The sequence below is a fragment of the Phaenicophaeus curvirostris genome, chromosome 19, assembly GCF_032191515.1.
Source record: "Phaenicophaeus curvirostris isolate KB17595 chromosome 19, BPBGC_Pcur_1.0, whole genome shotgun sequence".
Taxonomy (NCBI): Eukaryota; Metazoa; Chordata; class Aves; order Cuculiformes; family Cuculidae; genus Phaenicophaeus; species Phaenicophaeus curvirostris.
The window spans coordinates 8,101,973-8,123,401 of NC_091410.1; the positions used below are offsets into that span (position 1 = coordinate 8,101,973).

Below are 21,429 nucleotides of genomic sequence, written 5' to 3' on the forward strand. Positions count from 1 at the left end.
AGGAGCTGCTCCTGGGGCTGGGGGGGGCGGCTCCTGGGGCAGCGCCTGGGTCTGCAGTGATGCTCTGCAGGCTTTCAGCGACACGGTGCTTTGGACACGCTGACCCGAGGTGGCTGGGAAGGACAGGCTGGGCACAGCTGTTCACAGCCCCTTGCCTCCCACAGCCAGCAAGAATCTGCACCTGTGTTTTCAATATAAATCATTCCCTGCTGCTGTTAACATCACAGAATTGGACAAGAATTTACGGCGGCCGGGCTCTCCGGAGGTGCCTTGTCCAGCCTCCTGCTCAGCACAGTTCATGTCACAGCTGGATCTGGTCACCCTGGGTCTTATCTAGGCACAGTTTGAGTTCCTCTGAGGACAGCAATCCCACAGCATCCCTGGGCCGTGCCTTCCAGCACTTGACTACATTTTTTTTCTTATTCTGCCCCTTCCCACTGGAGCTGCCGCAGCCCCAGGGCTCTGAGAGACTGCTCCTCGAATCCTGTGTTCAGTTCTGGGCCCCTCACCACAAGAAGGATGTTGAGGCTCTGGAGCGAGTCCAGAGAAGAGCAACAAGCTGGTGAAGGGATTGGAGAACAGGCCTTATGAGGAGCGGCTGAGAGAGCTGGGGGTGTTTAGCCTGGAGAAGAGGAGGCTGAGGGGAGACCTCATTGCTCTCTCCAACTACCCGAGAGGAGGTTGTGGAGAGGAGGGAGCTGGGCTCTTCTCCCAAGTGACAGGGGACAGGACGAGAGGGAATGGCCTCAAGCTCCACCAGGGGAGGTTCAGGCTGAACATTAGGAAAAGCTTCTTCATTGAAAGGATTATCAAGCACTGGAACAGACTGCCTGAGGAGGTGGTTGAGTCCCCTTCCCTAGAGGTGTTTAAAGGATGGGTGGACGAGGCGCTGAGGGACATGGTTTAGTGTTTGATGGGAATGGTTGGACTTGATGATCCGGCGAGTCTTTTCCAACCTGGTGATTCTATGATTCCATGAGGTTGCAGGTCTGCAGGATGATGATGACACTGGTGAGTGAGCAGTAGCGCCGGCAGTGAGCGTGGAGGAGGCAGACAGTTCACAGCACCCTGTCCACATAGGGCTGCAGAACTCTGTTAGTGTGGGACTTTGGCCGTGCTAATGAGGGTTGCGCAGAGCTGAGGTGGATCCACACCTGTACACAGCCTCTGGGGCTCAGTGCTGCTACCCAGACAAGGAAGCCAGGTGATGCCTGGTTATTTTGCCATCTAAAACTTACCTGGGAGTAATCTGCTTGCTCCATCACTTCCAGCAAGATCCAAAGTGCTTGCAGGTAGCGGCTGACGTCCTTGATTTCCCCTAGGCCTGGGCCTGACTCAGCTTTTGGGTGCTCTGGGCTGGCAGCGCTCTGAGTGGGAATATTTATGGGAAGTTTGAGTGAAATCCACTCTGATATTTCCCAGCTGTGGGGCAAGAGGAAGGGGGAATTCTGCTGAGTTTTTCAAACCACAAAGAGGAAGCGATCCAGCTGGGGCCTGGGAGAAAACCAGGCTTGTAACCTTCACCCAGCTCTGTGTACGGTGGGGCTGGGTCAGCCCACCAGCGGAGGAGGATGAGTGGCCACCATGAGGCCAGGGCCAGCGCCTGGAGCAATTTTTCTTCTCTTAATTTAGGTTCTTTTTGAGCCCCCCTAAAGTTTTGGCTCCAGCAGCCCGCAGGGGATGTCCAAGCAGCTGCGGTGTGCGCAGGGAGCTCAGGTCATCCCACTTGGTCAAAACCTGCACCCAGCACCCAGCCATGTGGGCAACCCACCTCCTCCACCAGCAGCCCCCTTCCTGCAGTTCTCTGGGGTGATGTTCTCCTTGTTCTTAGAATCATAGAATGTCCTGAGCTGGAAGAGACCCGCAAGGCTCATCAAATCCAATTCCTGTCCCTGCACAGGACAACCCCAACGTTCACACCGTGTGTCTGAGGGCGTTGTCCAAATGCTTCTGGAATATTGTCAGGCTTGGCGCTGTGACTGCTTCCCTGGGAGCTGTTCCAGTGCTCCACACCCTCTCGGTGAAGAATCTTTTCCCAAAGTCCAACGTAAGGACATTAGGAATGGTTGGACTCGATGATCTGGTGGGTCTTTTCCAACCTGGTGATTCTATGATTCTAACCCTCCCCTGGCGCATCTTCCTGCCTTTCCCTTGGGTCCTGTCATTGGTCACCAGAGAGAAGAGCTCAATGCCTGCTCCTCCTCCTCCTCCCGTGGTGAGGAAGCTGCAGAGTGCAGTGAGCTCTCCCCTCAGTCTCTCCTCCAGGCTAAACAGACCAAGTGACTTCAGCTGTTCCTCACGTGGCTTCTTTAAACCCTTCTTCACAAAGTAGACGCTCCATAGGGTGGATGGGAAGTGGGTGGTTGGCTGGAGATGCCCTGCAGGGGGGTTCAGCCCCAGCTCCTGCGTGTCCTTCTGCTTGAAGAACTCGTCCAGCACGGCTGTGGCTTCCTCACTGCCCACAAACTTGCTCCACTGGTCTGGCTGGGCTGCTCAGAGGACCATGAACCCAGTGGCAAAGCTGGGGCATGGGGCAGGGAGCCTGGGCTCCTGCCCATCCCGAGCCCCACAGAGACACCAGGAGGCTGAGCGCAGTTGGGTGTTTATTTGCTGCAGATCCTCAGCACTGGTTTACAAGGCCATGGCAAAAAAAAAAAAATGGTTATAATAAAAAATCCTTCCCCCCCACCCCGACCCTCCGGAGAGGCCTCTGCACAGAACAACCCGACATACAAAATAATCTAAAAGGAGAAAACTATACAGGAGTATTTACACCTCTGATAAATAGACTAATACTGATCCAGATGCCTCTCTCCAGCCCGTGCGCCGCGGCCGGGGGAATGGGACAAGACACGGGTGTATGCAAGGCAGAGCCGGGGGCTGCAGCCCCCATCCCACCCAGCGCCCCTGCCATGAGCTCCAGGTGCTCAAGAGCAAGAGCTCATGCTCGAGGAGACCTTGGCCACCCCGGCACGGCTCCCCTGCCCCTCCCCAAGCCCCTCATGCTGCAAGGACGTGCTGGGGGCAGTGCCAGGCGGCGCTGCCAGCCCCCCAACGGCTGCGCAAGGACACGTCTGTGCCCCGTGGGGCATCCCCGCGCGCGGCGATGGTGACAACCCGCTGCCCCTCAGCCCTCCCTGCACCCGCAGCAGCGTGGGGAAAGCCAGGACAGACCCAGGCCCGCTACAACGAGGGTCCAGGATCGTGTCTCTGTCCAACGCCAGAAATCCCAAAACCGTGAGCTGTTCGACTTCCCAACAGGACACCAAGTGCTGCAGGACGCGAGCACTGGGAGCACCCAGCAGCATCTGTGGCTCCGCGCTCGCTGGGTGACAGGGAGCACGGAGGGTGCCCACGGGGTTTCTGCACACAGGGGCGTCACCGTCCCAGCTCCAGCCTGCGAAGATGCTGTCCTGGAGATGAGACGGTGATGAGGAAGCCACAGCTACCAAGACGCCTGGGCCTCCTTCTTCTCCCCACGGTAAAGAAACTGCGAAGCTGAAGCTGGGTCCTGGGCCCTGAGGACCAGGCTGCAGCGCGGCCCCAGCCCCGCAGCCCTCGAGGAGGGGAGACGCTTGGGCTGCTGGGGGCACCCGCAGGGCCAGGAGGCTGCTAGTGTCGCTTGGTGGAGGACACCTTCTTCTTCCTGGCGGCCAGCATCTCGTAGAAAGGGTCCCGGCTGATCGCTGCCCTGGCGGGGGGAACAAGGGCTCGGGTTAGCTGTACAGCCAGATGAAAACTGCTGTAGGGATGGATCTTTCCTGCCTGGCAAGGCCTTTATGCCCTTGGGAAAGCCTGTTTCCCCCCGAACCCAATGCTTGGAGAGTGCCCTGGGAAGCGCTGCCCGCCTCAAGCAGAGCAGATGGGTCCCTGCTGTGTCCCTGCCCCTGCCACTCGCCCCTCCGAGCACTCACTTGATGCATTTGATCCACTCTTCCTTCTCCTCGGGCGTGGGGGCGGAGATGCGGTACACGGTGTGGTTCCCCTCCACCACCCGCCCGTCCGCCTCTGTCTTGCAGGCCTTGATCACCTGGTCCTTGTTGTCTGGGATGTAGAGCTCAAAGCAGTTCTGGGAGGGAAGAAGACCATTTAGAGGAAGCCCCTGCTTCCAGGGGATCCCAGGCTGCAGGTGACACAGGCACTCAACGCAGCAGAGAGGGATGGATATTCTGCACTGTCCCTCTGCCACCAGCTCTGGACACTAGTGACCAGCCCCACATCTGCTCCCAGCTGCTGTGATGATGGAGGCTGCTGTGATGATGGATGATTGGTTTAGTATTTCATAGTAATGGTTGGACTCGATGATCCGGTGGGTGTTTTCCAACCTGGTGATTTTATGATTCTATGATTCTATGACTGCTGTGGGGCCCTCCTGCCTCTCCTGGCAGCATCCCTTGGGGGCTGCAGCACCTCTCGGCTTCCCCTGTCCAGCTCCTGCCCCAACTGAAGACCCAGGGCTGCCCCTCCAGCCCCAGGAGACCCTCCCATGGCACTCACGGGCTTCTTTGAGTCCTCCACCTCGCGGATGCTCAGGTTCTCCAGGGGGATGATGCCCCGGGGCTCCTTATCCTGGTGGGGCCAAGCAGAGGCATTAGATAGATACAGGCTGGACACCTCCAAATCCCACCCTTGTGCCCCAGGCAGGGCTGGATGCTGCAGACACCTCTCCCCAACATCCCTCTGCACAGGCATCTTGTGCTGCCCCATCCAAGGGCCACATCCTGCACCCACACAGTCCACACAGGGATATCCCGCGCTGAGACGCCGCACTTAATTGGTGCCACGCAGGCACACAGACCTTTCCCTGCCCCAGCTCAGCACCAAACGTCACTGACCGTTGTGTACTCGAAGTAGTAAAGGCAGTTATCGGTCAGGATGAACCAGCGTCGCTTCCATGTCTTCACCCTGCCTCCTGGGAGCAGAGAGGGACAGGTTGGGCACAGCCCCGGGGTTGAAGCGCGGCCGGAGGCTCACGGTTACGTGGTGGCTACGGCAGAGCTGGAGCCCACGCGGACACACACAGACAAGCACCAGGCGCCGGGGCGCAAGCAGAGCCAGGCAGGAGCGGAAAGCAGACGGATGAGGATGGAGGCAGAGGGGGGCCGGGAGCGCTGCACTCATTCCCACCCCAACCGCTAACTCAGAGGGTGCTGCAGCTGGGCAGCTCGTGAGGGGATGGCAGGGGTTATGTTGGCACCGACGGCAGTCCCGCTGCGTCCAACCAGCACAGCCCGGTGCCAGGGCGAGGCACGAGCCCGGGGCCACAGCTCGAGGAGTTTTGGATGGAGGGAGCTCCACAACCGCCACTGCAGAGGGAGAAGCCGCTCCCTTGGGCTCAGGGCTTGCTAATCCCTGGGCTCGGCTCCCCCTGCACCGCACTGGCACGCTCTGTGCCACCACCGCAGGACAGGCCCCCAGGCTGTGCAGCGCGGATCCAGCACGGATGTGAGGAGGCTCTGCGTGCGCTGCAGAACATGCTCATCTCCCCCACCTCACCACGAAGGTGCCTCCATCCCAGCTGGCTGCCCACCCCAGTCCAGCCCCAGAGCCAGGCTGGGACCAGCACCTCCCAGAAGAAGCCCCTCTGCCTCCCTCCAGCCAAACCCTCCCCAAAGCCCAGGGCTTGGCCCTCTCCAGCCTCAGGACCATCTCCTCTCCCAGGCTGGCAGGTGGGAAGAGGCCACATGCCAGGGTCCCATGGTGCAGGGAGCACAGGAGGAGCCCGAGGTTCAGGGCTCTGTGGGGTCAGGCAGGACCGAGGGCCAGCACAGCTCCAGGCGGGAGCACTGACCCTCTCGGCACCCGGAGCTGCAGGCGATGGAGCCTCGGCAGGCCCAGCACCCAGCACCGGAGCTGCTGAGAGCCAGGGCACCGCGCCGATGGCTCCTACCTGCTCCCATCCAGCCACCCGAGCACAGGCTGGAGCCCTTCCCGAGGACACCCCCAAACCCATCTCCATCCCTCATGGCACCGGAGGCAAAGACACACTGAGCTGCCTGCAGACACGGCACACGCGGGCGAGGGGGACCCTGCCAGCACCTCAGCAAGGAGCAGCCACGTTCTCATCTGTCCCAGGGCTGCGCCGGGGCAGCGGAGGGGCTGTCAGGCTTCAGGGAGCGCTGGGCACCCCGAAACTGGTACCCCGTGTCCCTGCCGTGGCGGTGGCAGGAGCGGGGCCCGTCCCGTCGGCAGGCGAGGTCCCCAGAGCATGTGGTTAGCAGCAGCAGCAATGAGACTAATCATCAGCAATTTAAAAATGCAAAGGAAACGAAGCCCCAGCGGCGTGAGCAGAGCAAGGGAGAGGGGTACGTACCTCCTGGAGTTGGGGGCAAGGAAAGGAAGAGCCAAAATCATGGAAACATACAAATGAGGGAGAAAAGAAAATTAAAAAAAAAGGGAAAAAAAACTAAAAAGAGGAAACCCCAAAGAACCCCCCTCGCCCTGCGTGGGTCAGTGGGGCAGGGCGGCAGCAGGGAAGCCGTGAGGGACCAGGCTGGTGGCACTGCCGCAGGGGCTGACCTGCCCTGGCTCGCTGTGGCTGCTGGACGGATCTCCTCGGCGTGTGGGGCACAGGGCCCACGGCTGCTCTGCCACCTCTCAGCACCCCCAGCAGCTTCGATGGCACAGGTGCCACCCTGCCACACACAGGGCTCTGCTCCCAGGGGGACGCGGGGCTCACCCTCGAGTACTCCTGCCCCACAGCTTGGGGCAGAAGCACCTTGCTCAGCGCCAGGACCAGGCTCTGTGCCGTTCAGGGCACGGGGAAGGGGTCAGGCCCCTCTCCCATCCTGAGGGGGTGGCAATAAGGCAGGAACACCCCTCCAGTGACAGGCTAGAGCCCTGGGAAAATATCCCCATCAGACTCTGCTCCTGCCAGCGCCCCATCATCCCGCCTCGCTTAACCCGGCCAGAGGGTTCCCCAGAGTTGCCGAGAGGAGAAGCCACAGGAGCCAGGGTCGGGGGTGGGTTTGCCGGCCGCGAAAGTCGGGCTGTGCAGCGGGGATGCCATGCACGCTGCCTGCATGTGGAGCCGGGATGCGGAGGTGATAATGCCGTGGGAAGGGGAGGCAGGGACCAGTCTGTGGCACAGAGACGGGGACACACGCAGCCTGGGGCAGCTCGCCGCTCGCTCCCGGGGTCCCTGCTCTGGCTCGGTGATGAGAAGGGCCTCAGAGTCTCCGTGCTCTGACACCAGACCCTGGTACCAGCCTAGAGGCAGAATCTCCCTGGATGCCCACCCAGTCACACCGCGGGGCCTCAGGAGCTGCAAATCCGCTCCTGCCACACAGCCCGGGGAAGATAGAGAGCTGCTGGCCGTACAGACACCTAGCTGGGCCAGCAGGCGAGGTGAATGCAGCCCAACAGCATCGCACCCATGGCCCAGCTCCTCCCCAGGCCACAGCTGCACATCAGCCAGCACTCACCGAGCTTCAGGAGCCAGCCCTCCCGGTCAGGGTTGAAGAACGTGTGGGTGAGGTCGTTGCCATCATCCTCAGGGATTTTGAAGGGTTCGTTCTTGATGCTCTCATACAGATTCTGGTACAACGACACACGGCGTCAGCTCTGCCCCGCCTGGGAGCCCTGGGACAGGCCAGCCCCACAGCCCAGCCCTGGCCGCTCCCCGCATCCCGTCCCTCACCCGGAGAAGCTCCTCAGGTAGGTCCCCCCCATCGTTGATGCCACGGTTCATGGCGATGAAGCGCTCTGCTGTGGGTTTGTCCTTGACGTTGGGGTTGTGCAGGCTGGTGTTCAGCATGATGATCGCGAAGGAGAGCACGTAGCAGGTATCTACAGGGGCAGAGGGGCAAGTCAGCTGCGAGGCAGGACGGCTGGGAAGATGGGCCAGGGCAGGCACTCACCTGTGGACTGGAAGACGCCAGGGTTGCACTGGCAGTACCGCTGAGCAAATGCCTCCATCATCCGGTCGATCTTCTGTGCCTCCCCGGGCAGCCGAAAGCTCCACAGGAACTGTCTGTGAAGAGTGAGGTGTGGAGCTGCTTTGGGGGCTCCACACACCTTCCCAACATACTTGCTGCCTGTCTCCCCCGAAGGGAAACAGCTCGGGTCCCAGCTCCCCTCGCTCACCGCAGGGCCTGTACGAGGTTGAGGTCAGTGAACTCGTGTAGCTCCACAAAGGCATGCAAGACTTGGATGTTGAACTCGTCCCTGTGGGAACAAAGCCAGAGCACGAGGGATGCATGATCAGTAAGTCCTGTGACTGCCGAGCGGCCCCATGTCTCCCTGCCCTGCTTCAGACTCTCCTCATTTCATAGAATCATAGAATCACCAGGTTGGAAAAGACCCACCGGATCATCGAGTCCAACCATTCCCATCAAACACTAAACCATGTCCCTCAGTGACTCGTCCACCTGTCCCTTAAACCCTTCCAGGGAAGGGGACTCAACCCCCTCCCTGGGCAGCCTGTTCCAGTGCCCAACGACCCTTTCTGTGAAAATTTTTTTCCTAATGTTCAGCCTAAGGAAAAAAATTTGTGGAGAGAATCTTGCAGCTCTGCCTCAGCTGGACTCCTGGGCTGCTTTGCACACACACTGGCCTCTCGCAAGCACCAGCCACAGGTCGAACAGCCTCCAAGCTGGCCCTTACACCCCCACAGGTATCCCCAACCAGCTGTCCTGGAAGCTCAAAGAGCTGCAACATCCAGTCTCTCAGGTGGTGAGAGCCTGGGACATCCTCAGAAGACCTGAGCCGCCCCCGGCCAGCGTACCTCTCGCCCAGGTAGTCGCCGATGGCTGTCTTGTTGAGGCCCTCTCCCTTGTAAAGGAACTGAGCGATGTCCTCACACGTGTTCTTCAGCAGGTCATTTTCGATCAGGAACTGGATGCCCTGCAGAGGTGCAAGAGGTGCTGCTGAGCCCACCAGCCCACCCACTGCTTCACAGAATCATAAAATCACCAGGTTGGAAAAGACCCACTGGATCATCGAGTCCAACCATTCCTATCAATCACTAAACCATGTCCCTCAACACCTCGTCCACTCGTCCCTCAAACCCCTCCAGGGAAGGTGACTCAACTCCCTCCCTGGGCAGCCTCTGCCAGTGCCCAATGACCCTTTACGTGAAAATTTTTTTCCCAATGTCTCTGCCCTGGGCTCTGGTTCTGCCCCAGCCCCAGCGGGTGGTCAGGCACCCTGACTGCAAGGCAGCAGAGCCCCAGCCTGGTGCCCTGCGCCCCACGTTACCTTCTTGGGATCCATGTTGAATTTCTTCCTGCCCATCGCCACCTGCTTGTTCCTCTGCATGTTCTTCCTGCAGGGCACAAAGCAGCTCTGAGCATCCAGGAGGGACCCGGCTTCCTCCCACCCACCACCCACCTCCCTGGGCAGAGGTCAGCCTGGACCAAAGAGGAGCCCAGCAACTCAGGAGGAACCAGGTCTCCCGTGTGGAACCCACACAGTGGGAAGCCAGCTCCCTGCTCCATCTCTGCAGCAGAACGGCATCGGGCTGCCCTCCACCCCGCAGCAAAGCGGAGCTGCTGTGTCCCATCCACGGGTGAGGAAGGGGTGCTGGGCAGAGCATCCTGGCACATCACCTCTGCACAGGGGGAGGCCGGGGCAAGCTGGGAGTGGCAGGGTGCTGGGGAGAGAAGCCTTCAGGCCCCGGTGGGGCTTGTGGGAGGGTGACAGCCTTCACGCCCCAGCGAGTGATTGGAAATGATGCTGCGAGTCAGCTCCCATCGGCTAGCGGGACCCCCTAATCCCAGACTGGCATCGCCTGCTCCGGCTCAGAATAACAAAGTCCCACAGTCGCTGTAGCCAGACAGAGAGGCTGAGGCTTGGAAAAACAGACCTTTGCAGCAGCAGCAGTTCAGACTGGGATCCAGGGAGTTCAGAGTGCCTGGGAAAGCACCTCCAGGATGGAGCACAACTCCCACAGTGTGCGAGCGAGCTGGCAGCCAGGGCTGGTCTCACCCCAGGGGAAGGGGCTCAGCAAGGCTCAGGGCTCTACCAGAACACTGTGATAGCAGAGGACTCACCTCTCCTCTGTGGACCCCAGGTTCTCGATCTCATTAGTCACTTCTGCTATCTCATCTTTCAGCCGCTGAGGGAAGAGAAGGCAGTGAGACAGGAGGTGCCTCCCTCCCTCCTAAACCCTCCAGCTCCCCAGCCCTGACAGCAGACTGGGGCCCAGGATTGCCCTTCCCTCCCCCTTCCAAGAGCAGGCAGGGCATCCCCACGGCCTGGGGCTCAGCAGGCAGGAGCCAACCCTCGGGATCATTCCCCGAGAAAGCCCTGGCAGCCCCTCCTTCCTTCCCTCCTTCCCTCCCTGAGCGTGGCTGGGGCTGAGCCAGCTTGGGGGGCACTCACAGAGGAGCCTGGCTGCACCCCGCTGCTAATCCCCCCGCAGCATCACCACCACTCCAAGAGTGCAGGAAGGAAGAGATTCAGAGGTTAACAAAATTACCCCTAATCCCTTTAGATCATGCCCAGCATATGGCAGTAATTAGCCTCTGCTGCCTTAATCAGAGACGCGACTGACGAGTGTCCCAGATGAGCGCTGACCTCGCAGTCGCTTGCCAGGGCAGAGACACAGCCCCTGTCTGTGCCAGGGAGGGGATGGCACGGAGATGCCAGAGCCCTGGGCCACAGGGAATGGCACAAGCGCAGGGCAAGAGCTCTGCGAGGGGCAAGGAAAAGCCACAGCTGCATGACCCACCATGGGAACCCTCTCCCCAGCCCCAGGACCCTGCAGAGGCAGCAGATCATGGGCTCCTTGCAGCAGCTGCTGGCAGCCACCGACCCAGCTCGCCCCTGAAGTTCCAGCAGCTCTGATCCTCTACCCTAGAGGTTCTAAGCACTGCGAGGAAAGGAGACAGGAGCACAAATCGAACCCATGCCTCGCCTGGGTCTGCTCCTGCACGGGCTCTGCAGGTCAGGGGCATTGCATCCTGATCCCACGGCCGTTATGGACAGGGCAGCATCTCCTCCCTTGCCTCACCTGGGCCACCCTCCCCTTTCCCAGCAGTGGGGTGAGGGACCCAGGATGGGGCTGCAGGGATCCTGCCCAATGCCAGGGGCAGGAACATTGTCCCCTGCTTCCCAGCCCCAAGCGAGGCCGCCATGTCCGGGACAGAGGGACGGCACACGCAGGTGGTCACCCTCAGCATCACACCTGTATGTCAGCCAGCAGCTCCTGCTTGCGGCGGCGGATGTTCTCCAACTCCTGGCACTCCTCTGGGGTCAGGTCACTGGGCACTGAGCAGAGACACAGTCAGGTCAGCATGCGTGGCCGTCAGAATCATCCCTACGAGGCTTCGGGTGCAGCCCCTGCTCCCAGCTGGCAGCCCGGGAACCCTCAGGAGTTGCTGGGTGCCCAGACGAGCTGAGCTGGCGAGCGGTGCCCCTGGTCCCACACAGAAGCCATGGCACGCAAGGAATGTGACAGCCCTGCTGGGCAGCGGCAGCAGCGGGGGAGCCGGGCACTGCTGGGTCCTGCTGATTCAGCCCGCGGCGGCTGGGCAGCACGGACCAGGACCAGTACGGCCCGTGGACTGGTTCCAGCACTCCTTCCCCCAGCCCTGCCGCCCCTCTGAGTCCCGTTTAACTCTACTCTACCCTAGCCGGGGTGTCGGTGCCTGTCCTGGTCCCTGCAGCGGCTGGGCAGCTCTGCTGTGCCCTGTGGCACCAGACAACACACAGTCCTCGGAGAAAACCAGCTCCTGGCTGCCCTTGCAGCCCCCTCTGCACTGGATCTGTCCTTCTGAGCCAGGTCCTGGAGGCGGCACACGCTCCAGACAAACCTCACCTGCACGCTGTGACACCTACGTGTCCCTCTGTGGGAGCCAGGCACCTCCTCTCCAACACAACATCTCTGAAGATGGAGCACGGGGCCATCGCCTGCCCCTCCTCGTTCCCAAGACATTCCTGGTGCTCCCTGGTGCGTGCCCTCCAGCTCCACGGTGACAAGGCACACTGCTTCTGCTCCCTCCTGGCCCCAAGGTCACCAGCTCCCACACAGGCACCTGGCAGGGCTGTCACCGCTCCCTCCTTCCCCAACGATTACTGCTCCGTTCTGCAGAGTCTCCATCTGTGGCCACGGTCGTGGTCTCCACTCACCTGGAGCATCCCCAGAGCGAACACCTGCCCCGTACCAGCGCCCAGGGCCACCACGTGCCTTCCGATGGCCACTGCCCTCAACCGCGCATCTCTTCTCCCTGCAACATCGCTCGCTCCGTGGGAGCCGTACACACCCCTGGGGCGATGGTGACCACGCAAACCGAATCTCTGAACTCAGCACTTCCCTGGCTCTCCGCTCAGGCTTTCTGACGAGCTTCCTCCTTCGCAAAAAAATCCCCCGCTGCCAACGCCGGCAGCAATCTCGGCTTGCGACACCGTCCCTCCAGACGCGATGGCAACACTTCCCAACCTTTTCAGCCCCCGACGCTAGGAACTATGAACCAGACAGCCCAGCTCAAGGCACCAGTTGGAAGTTAAACTTAAAATACTGGAGGTCTTGCCTTATCGATACATCTGAGCGCCTCTTGCACAGCCCAGCGCCGTTCCCACAGGCGCTCAGCCCCTCCTGCCCGGTGCCCAGGGCACCCGGCAAGCCCAGGCTTGCTGCGGGGAGGCCGAGCTGCATTGCACGCCTGCTGCTAGACATAAACACCTCGAAATCCCTAGGCTGCAGCGTGCACCACAGGAGCCTCCCTCCTGGCTCTGCAGCTGCAGTCAAGATGAAATTCGGTGCCAGCATTGGACCTGGTGCGAGGCAAACCAGGGCAGCGAGCCCCCTCTCCGTGCCCACCTGGGGCAGGTAGAGCAGAGGATGAGATGCTGCAAGGCAGAGGGGGCTAGAGGGTCCATACCAGAGTCCGGTGGGTTCGTACCAGAGCCTGGGAAGGTCTCTCCCCGCCCGCGCTGCTGAGGAGGCCAAGCACTCGTGACAACAGCCCAGCCATGTCAGCAGCAGTCAGAGGAAGAGAAACCCCAGACGTAAGAGCTTTTCTGGGGAAGGAAGAAGGCGTTAACCCTTCCCCGGCACTCTGCTCAGCACCAGTGCTGAGTGGAGCCCCAGCAGCTCCTGAGAGGCCGGCAAACCTTGTCGTGGGCTGCAGGGAAGGGGAGGCTGGAGCAGGCGCTCGCTGCCCCTGTTTCAGCCCAGCACAGGAGTCAGGGTGCAGCGATCCCATGGGGATCTCACGCTGGCACCCACTCCCCACCAGCATGAACCCCCAGTGCAGGGACCCAGGGGCTTCCACAGCTCCTGCTGCCGACAGCAGAGCCTGAGGACTCTACACAACAAGGGGTACCAGCAGGGTTCATCCATCTGACCCAGGTTCCAGGGTCACCGGGGTCTGCGGCAGCTGGGAGCAGCAGCAGCACATCTCCCCTCTCCCACCATACCCAAAGCAAAGCCCACTGTGGGGCGCAGACACTGTGTTGACCCCTGTGCTCCTTCCTGCCCCGCTGCCGAGGCTGGTGGCACAGGAGTGGGTTAGATGTGGACCCCCTGCTTGCCTCCCTGTCACCCCAGCCCCACCGGCTTCCCTGCACCCCCCTGTCGAGCTCACCACTGCCCTCCGTCCTGAGCACCATCCTGGCAGCCGCCTCCACTGGCTCTGTCGGCCGTGTCTGTGCTGCCCACGGCTCCGGAGAGGTGCTGCTGTTTCGGGGCACGGACACCTGCCCAGCCCTGTGCTTCCTGGGGTGAGTCAGGGCTGTGCCGGGGCCAATGAGCTCTGGGGCTGCCTGGGCGTCATCCCTGTTCCTGCCACAACCAGCCTGCGGCTGCCAGCGCCTTAACTCCTCTGCTCTCGGCTGGGTGGGGAAACGAGGCAGCCAGGGTCCTGCTCCCCATCCTGGGACTTGGGGATGTGATGTGTTGGGGTCCCAACTCAGCAAGCACTGGGGGTCCCAGCCCTGCCGTCCCTGGGGGCTGCCAGGGCACTCAACCTGGCACATCCAATGCTGGTGCCCCACAGCTCCCCCTCCAGCTCTGCCAGCCCCTTTGCTGCAGGTCTAGGTCCTGGAGAAGCCATAAAGACTGAGCTCCATCCAGGACCAGGAGGGCTATGGGGACTGCGGACTCCACAGCAGCTCACATGGCTGGATAGGACCAAAACCAGCATCAGGAGCAGGGCTAGGAGCAATGCTGGTCCCCATGGAACGTTGCTCCCCATTGTCACATCCCCTTGCTCTGCGGTCTGTGTACAGACCTCCCCGCTCTGCGTGGGACCATTGCGGAGCAAACCCCTGGCACATCCCCATCCCACAATCAGCTGCCTGGAAAGGCTGCATGAGCCTCAGCTGCCTTGACTCAGCTAAATCCTGCTTGGCGGTGTGAGATGGAGAAACAGCGCCCAGAACGCCGGTTCCGAAGCAAGGAGAGGAAAGGCTTTGGAAGATTCCTGCCAGTCCTTTGGCCCAGAGCTCTGCTGCGCCGCTATTCAGCCCTCCTGCTGGCCCACACCAGGCTGCAGCACAAGGACCAAGGCACTGGGTTTAGGCAGCCCATGGGGACGTGCCCACGGTGCCAGCAGCAGCTGTGGGGCAGCGCTGCCCGCTCCTGCCATGTCCCTGTGGCTGGGGAACCACGGGGCCCCCCGAAACTTCCTGCCCATCTCAGCACACCACATCCTGTTTCCACCACGCCGCGCGCGCATCCTGGCTTGCGTCAGCCCCGTCCTTCCCCATAGACAGCCGAGGTGCGTCAGGAGAACAGTTTGGGGACAGGCAGCTCCAGGAAAGGCCCTCCCAGGCGTCTCGGCCCCGTGCCCAGAGCCAGACAGAGCCCTAGTGCTGCTTCGGTGCAGCCCTGACCGTCACCTCAGCTCCGTGTGCCCAGAATCCAGCAGGAGACCCATGTCCACAGCCATTGCCTCACTCCCCGGTGGCTCCAGGCTCCTGCACCCAACACGCATTGAGCCCTGACCTGCGGTGCAGCCAGGTGAACACTGGCTTGGCCACATCCACATGCAGCGAGCACCATGTGGGTGTTGGGAGCACTAGTTGGCCAGCACCTCACCTGCTCTCCACACTATTCTGGGCTTCAGGTGGAACAGAGCCCACCGCTCCTCAGGTTCAGCCGCCAGCAGGACGCAGAGCTGGCCAGAGGAGGTCTGGCACCCCGTGGCACAGCCAGCTCCGACCCACAGCAACAGCTCCAGTGCAGCCAGTGCTGGGCTGCCTTGCACAGATTTCGGTTTGGAGAGCACTGCCCCGAGCTGTCCTTGCAGCGGTGAGGGTGGCCAAGCACTCATGCATCGTCCAAGGCAGGAGAGTGAGGGGCTGGGACAGGACGTGTGACAGCAGCACTGGGCTGTGTGCAGCCTCCTGGCCACTGCCAGCAGCTCCCAAAAGCATCCCCCATCCTAGCACGGCACCCAGAATTGGTGCAGGGCAATGCCACGCGAGGAAATCCAGCGCTTGGCCATCCTGCTGCGGCTCAGAGAGAGCGTGCGGGGAAAGGAGGCAGCGAGACGGGGAGGACTCTCTGTGCCACTGTCAGCAGGAGCCATATGGAGCGAGAGTCGCGGGCACTGTCACGTCTGCCAAAGGGACAGGAATGGAGCGTAGGGGAGGGCACGAAGCGCCTACCTGCCTTGGAGGCCACCGAGGGGCAGAGGAAGGCCTGGAAACTGGAGGCACAGAGCTCGCTGACTGTCCCCATGCCGCAGAGGTCCCGCGCAGGACACCACCAGCTCCAACGGGGCAGGTAGGAGCAGGCAGAGGCCTGGCAGGTGCAGCCGGAGAACTCCCTGCTCTGGATGGAGCTGGGGAAGGAGGCTCTGGCAGGGGAGCTCCAGCTGCAGGAGCCCACGCGCCAGCCCCAGCCAATCCTCGCTGCTCCCTGCCTGCACACCAGCTCGCTTCGCGCCCAACACACCAGCCGGCCGGTGGCTCAAAGCCACTTGGAGGACGAGGAGTTTGAGAACTCCCCTTCTCTGGGCTGCCTGTCCCTCAGCAGCCCCTTTGCCCCCGCCGGGGGCTGGCAGTGGGGTATTTTTAGAGCGGGTTTTATCCCTCCGTATTAGAGCGTTAAGCATCGGGAGCCGGCGGTCGCGTAGCAACCGGCACTGCATAAAGCAAGGTGCACCAAGACACAACGGCGGCTCTGGCGAGGTGGGGGGAGCCACCACAGCCCCCGCTCGTGGGGTGCAGAGCCTGGCACACAGCCCTGACAGGCTAAGCCTGCCCCACGCGCCGTGCACGGGCAGGATCGCTGTGTCTCCTGCCAGCTCCCTGGCGATGCCGGCCAGATGGCTGAGCTCCGGGCATGCCCTGGCATCAACAGAGGTGCCTCCCGCTCTGCTGCGGTCCTGGAGGGATCCTGCAGCTGGAACTGGGGGGGGATTCCTTCCCCAGATTCCCAGCTGTGGAGCTGGGTGAAGGTGCAGGCTGCCTGCCCCCCAGCCCTGCTGCACCTGCATCCCTCCAGCCCCACAGGCGCCAAGCGAACCCAAACCGGACGGACAGCTCTTTCCCTCAAAGCAGGAGCGATCCCCAAGCGCAGGGCACAGCCGTGAGTAACAAACCCCAAAGCCTGTCGGGGCACGAGGTAGCGTCCTGCGGACAGCCTGGCTCCCGGCTGCCAGGAGCCAGCAAGCTCCGCTCGCCTGCGCTGCCAAGCACTGGGACGTGCTGAGCGAGGAGAAACCTGAGCGGGGCAGGGAGCAGGGAAGGGCATGGGGAGGAAGCTGCCTTTGCAGGCAAGAGGGTACGGGGCAGGAGGAGACCCCGCAGGAGCAGCATGGGTGTGAACGGGAGGAAAGCCTGGAGAAGAGGAGGCTGAGGGGAGACCTCATTGCTCTCTCCAACTACCTGAAAGGAGGTTGTGGAGAGGAGGGAGCTGGGCTCTTCTCCCAAGTGACAGGGGACAGGATGAGAGGGAATGGCCTCAAGCTCCGCCAGGGGAGGTTCAGGCTGGACATTAGGAAAAAATTTTTCACGGAAAGGGTCATTGGGCACTGGAACAGGCTGCCCAGGGAGGGGGTTGAGTCACCTTCCCTGGAGGGGTTTAAGGGAAGGGTGGACCAGTCGCTGAGGGACATGGGTTAGTGTTTGATAGGAATGGTTGGACTCGATGATTCGGTGGGTCTCTTCCAACCTGGTGATTCTACGATTCTATGAGAAGGGCAGCTCTGAGGTCTGCGAGGGCAGCCAGGCGCTCGCTACAGACGTGACTGATCTGGTTTTGGTGCTGCTTCCCCTTTCACAGAGGCTGAAGCGGTGGTTGCCACATCACTGGGGGCCTTGGGTAGCTGGGAAGCACAAGAGCAGGCGAGAGGAGCCAGTGGGACATGAGGCTAAACTGGACACAGGGTGTGTGGTGAGTGCCTGGCAGCCAGAGGAGCCCCCGCGAGGCAGGGGCACCCATGGGTGCTTTGGCCACCTCGATGCAGGGCCAGGCAGCACCTCAGGGTTGAATAACCCCGACACCCACCTCAATCCTCGCACCCTGCCTGGGCACAGCGGGGTATTCACAAACACCTGGGGATTGCTAACCACGGCTCTGGGGCCCGATCCTCCGCCTGGGGAAAGTGGGTCCCCAGAGAGTTGCCTCCCCATACCAACCGCCCCCTCCCTCAGCTCCTGAGCAGAAACTTCTGACCCAAAAGGGATGAAACGACTGCACAGAGACACTCTCAGGGACATTGCTTCAGAGACACACGGGCCCCTCCGTGTCCCTGACATGGAATTGCTAAGTGTCAGCAACACGGCTTATTGTCCTCTGCTCCTGAACACCTCAGAAGATGAGCTGGCTGATTGCCTTGGCCAAGCCTCACTAGCCCCAGCCCCTGGCTCTGCTCTCTGAGCCTGCTGCCATCCCTGGGCTGCGTCTGAAACAGCCAAGGGCACTGCCAGCAAAACAGAGCTGTGGGGAGAGGGCTGGAACCACCCCCCCGCACTCTCCTTTGGGACCCAGTGGCCTCTCCGCACATCAGCCTGGAGAAGAGAAGGCACTGGGGAGACCTTAGAGCAGCCTCCAGTACTGAAAGGGGCTCCAGGAAAGCTGGGAAGGGGCTTTGTATGGGGGCCTGGAGTGATAGGATAAGAAGGAATGGCTTTAAATTGGAAGGGGGAAAGATTTACATTAGACACGAGAAAGAAATTCATTGTGAGGGTGAGGAGGCCCTGGCCGAGGTTGCCCAGAGAAATCGTGGCTGCCCCATCCCAAGTGTCCAAAGCCAAGTTGGATGGGCTTTGAGCAGTGTGGTCTGGTGGGAGGTGTCTCTGCCCACGGCAGGGGGCTGGAACTGGATGTGTCGAAGGTGCCTTCCAATCCATGCCATGATCTCCCGCACCTCGCACAGCTCACCCGTCCTCCTGGCACTGCCATCCCGTCCCAGACAGCGAGGTTCCCAGGCGCAAGCCGCTTTGTGGGAAGCTGCATCAGACCTGCTTAGAGAAATCCCTTAATCCTCCAGGCCAGAGCGAGCGGTAATCCCCTGGGTGTGGGTTTACCAGCGTTTCCCAAATCCCCCTCGCCCCAGCATTGGTCCTCAGCTGAGATAGGGCCCAGCTCAGGAGACGGTGCTGGGACAGGATCGTGCAGGCTGATCATCGGTGCAGCAGCTTGGCTGGCTCCTCAGCACGACACCACCGCTCCGCTGTCTAGAAGCATTTGCCTCCACACCACCGTGCTCCATCAATTCTGGTCTAGGGATGGGTTCAGTCTCACTGCCACCCCCATGGGAGACGCTGGGAAGGGGGTGGGAGCGCAGCCCCGTGCCCTGACGGGAGTGGGGGGAGCCGGCATCTGTGCCACCAGCTGCTCGCCCTGGGATTTGCTCTCTGCTGAGGCAGACGGCTGGAGAGAGGCTGCACACTGTGGAGCAGACACTGGCGTCAGCACAATCCCACCAGGAGAAGAGCCTCCCCATCAGGATCCCACCACACCAAGGCCTCAGCGGACCACCCTCTGCAAAACCAACACGGCTCAAGGGCTTTGGAAGAGCTGCAGATCATGATGCCCCCTCCCGCAACTAGGATAGCAGCAGGGATTTGGAAGTGGCTGTGCTGCCTATCCTGCACGCCGCCCTGCGGTGTGGCGAGCCGGCAATTTCTGATGCTGACAGGCAACCCAAGACATCTTCCAGGAAGCAGCGAGAAGCTGCTCACAGAATTGCTCCCCGCAGCGCTCCGCCACTAATGGGCTGCATCTGACAACGCCCATGCTGGGCTGTGAACCAGCAGGGCTGGGTGTTTGTACCTTATCTCGCACAGTGAGCTCCCCACTGCCAAGCACAGTCACTTCTGGGGTGGAACAGCCGCCTCCTAATCGTGCTCCGTCGCACAACTGTGGCAGGCAGGAAGCCTGTGAGCCAGCACCATCTTCACCGGCAGCGCCCGGGTGACCTCAGCTCCAGGAAGATCTGTCACCAGCACGGCTTGCAGCATTGGGACCTTGGTTTCAGATCTCACTTAGCCAGACTCCAGCGTCCCTCTCAACAAAGTCCTTGCCTGAGGAAAACCTCCCGGCTGACCCGCAAGAACCTGCCTCAGAGAGTCGAGGCACAGCAGTGTCCTCCTGCCCTGTCCTGCTCCTCAGCAACAGGAGGGAATGCTCTGCAAACACAGAGGAGGCAGGAAAGCAGGGAAGCAAACTGCACCTGCATAAGAGAGGGGACCTGCAGCCCCTCAGCCCCCTCGCCCTGCTCGACCCACCCTGGGAGCAGGCCCTGGGCACAGCACGGGTGCTCCTGCACCAGGCAGACGTGCTCATGAGCCAGAGAGGTTTGTTCAGCCGACACCATCGACACGAGCCTCCCCTGCAGAATTCTAACAGCACTCCGAGGTAGCAGCGGAATACAAAGTGTGAGCGGCAGATGGTCCCAGAGCCCGGCAGCACTGATGCTGCAGGCAGCAGGTCAGTGGTCCAGCAGCACGGACACCGCTGGCAGCAGCTCCCAGAGCCCAGCAACACCAACAGCACTGGCAGCAGCTCCCAGAGCCTGACAGCACCGATGCCACAGGTCTCAGAGTCTGGCAGCACTGACGCTGCAGGTCCCAGACCTCACAGCCCTGATGCTGCGGGCAGCTGGTCCCAGAGCCCAGCAGGACCAATGCTGCAGGTCCCCAAGCCCAGCATCACTGATACCCTGGCGGCATTTCCATGACCCGGTAGGAACGACGCAGCAGACAGCAGGTCCCAGAGCCCAGCAGGACCTATGCCAGGCACGCTGGCCCATGTCCTGGCAGCACCAACAATGCAGGCAGCAGGTCCCAGAGCCCAGCAGGGACAATGCTGCAAGGCCCATGACCTGGCAGCACTGATGCTGCAGGCAGCAGGTCCAGGGCCAGGCAGTAGGTCCGTGGTCCATGACCTGGAAGTATCAACACTGCAGGCAGCAGGTCCATGGCCAAGCAGCAGGTCCATGGTCCATGACTTGGCAGCATCAACACTTCAGGCGGCAGGGCCAGGGCCTTGCAGCAGGTCCATGGTCCATGACCTGGCGGAACCTATGCCACAGACAGCAGGTGTCCACGGACCATGACCTGGTAGCATCAACACTGCAGGCAGCAGGTCCAGGGCCTTGCAGTAGGTCCATGGTCCATGACCTGGCAGCATCAACACTGCAGGCAGCAGGTCCCAGAGCCCAGCAGGGCCGATGCTGCAGGTCCCAGACCCGGCAGCAGGTCCGTGGTCCAAGACGTGGCAGCATCCACCCCGCAGGCAGCAGCCCCCCCGAGCCCCTCAGCCCCGCCGCCGTGGGCAGCGTGTCCGTGGCTGCCAGCAGCGCTGGCCCCGGGGCAGGACGAGCCCGGCTGGAGTGTGTCCAGTCCTCCCCACCCCCGGTTGCCCCGTGCCCGCACTGACCGTAGCCGCCGTCCTCCTCCATCCCGGCCACGCTCCGGCCCGCCCCCCCCCCGTTGCCCCGTCCCCGCACTGACCGTAGCCGCCGTCCTCCTCCATCCCGGCCACGCTCCGGCCCCGCCCGCCACGTGATGAGCGAGGGGCGCGGCCGGGAGGCTCCGCCCCCCCCGGGGACGCGGGGCGGGGGGGGAGGAGGGAGAGAGGGAAATGGCGGGGGTGGAAGACACGAGGGGAGGAAGGACACTGCGAGGGGGAAAGGGAGATGGTGAAGGGAAAGGACGTGGTGAGGGGAAAGAGACACGGTGAGGGGACAAAGGACACTGTGAGGGGAGAGGACATGGCGAAGGGAAAGGACACGGTGAGGGAGAAAGGACATGGTGAGGGGAGAAAGGACACTGTGAGGGGAAAGGGAGATGGCGAAGGGAAAAGGAGGTGGCAAGGAGAAAAGGACATGGCGAGGGGAGAAGACACTGTGAGGGGAAAGGACATGGCGAGGGGGAAAGGACACGGCGAGGGGAAAAAGGACGCTGTAAGGGGAGAAAGAACACTGTAAGGGGAAAGGGAGATGGCGAAGGGAAAGGACCCAGCGAGGGGAGAAAGGACACTGTAAGGGGAAAGGACATGCCGAACGGAAAGGACGTGGTGAGGGGAAA

The 21,429-nt window shown here is 61.7% G+C and overlaps 1 protein-coding gene across 5 annotated transcripts; it reads right to left on the reverse strand.

The window, feature by feature from the left end:
- Positions 1–2,585: 2,585 nt before the first annotated feature.
- CYTH1 (cytohesin 1) lies at positions 2,586–20,814 on the reverse strand. 5 transcript variants are annotated; one of them, XM_069872580.1, is made up of 13 exons: positions 20,780–20,814; positions 11,129–11,211; positions 9,993–10,057; positions 9,199–9,265; positions 8,726–8,844; positions 8,086–8,166; positions 7,860–7,972; positions 7,640–7,788; positions 7,425–7,536; positions 4,836–4,912; positions 4,498–4,569; positions 3,915–4,069; positions 2,586–3,691 (listed from the first exon to the last, which is right to left on the reverse strand). In XM_069872580.1, exons 1-13 carry the CDS (start codon positions 20,799–20,801, stop codon positions 3,613–3,615), a joined length of 1,194 nt encoding a protein of 397 aa, XP_069728681.1. In that variant the 5' UTR covers positions 20,802–20,814; the 3' UTR covers positions 2,586–3,612. The 5 variants fall into 5 exon arrangements, with proteins under 5 accessions (XP_069728681.1, XP_069728679.1, XP_069728677.1 ...); XM_069872578.1 differs by lacking the exon at positions 20,780–20,814 and adding an exon at positions 15,556–15,698; XM_069872576.1 differs by lacking the exon at positions 20,780–20,814 and adding an exon at positions 13,530–13,741.
- Positions 20,815–21,429: the final 615 nt, after the last annotated feature.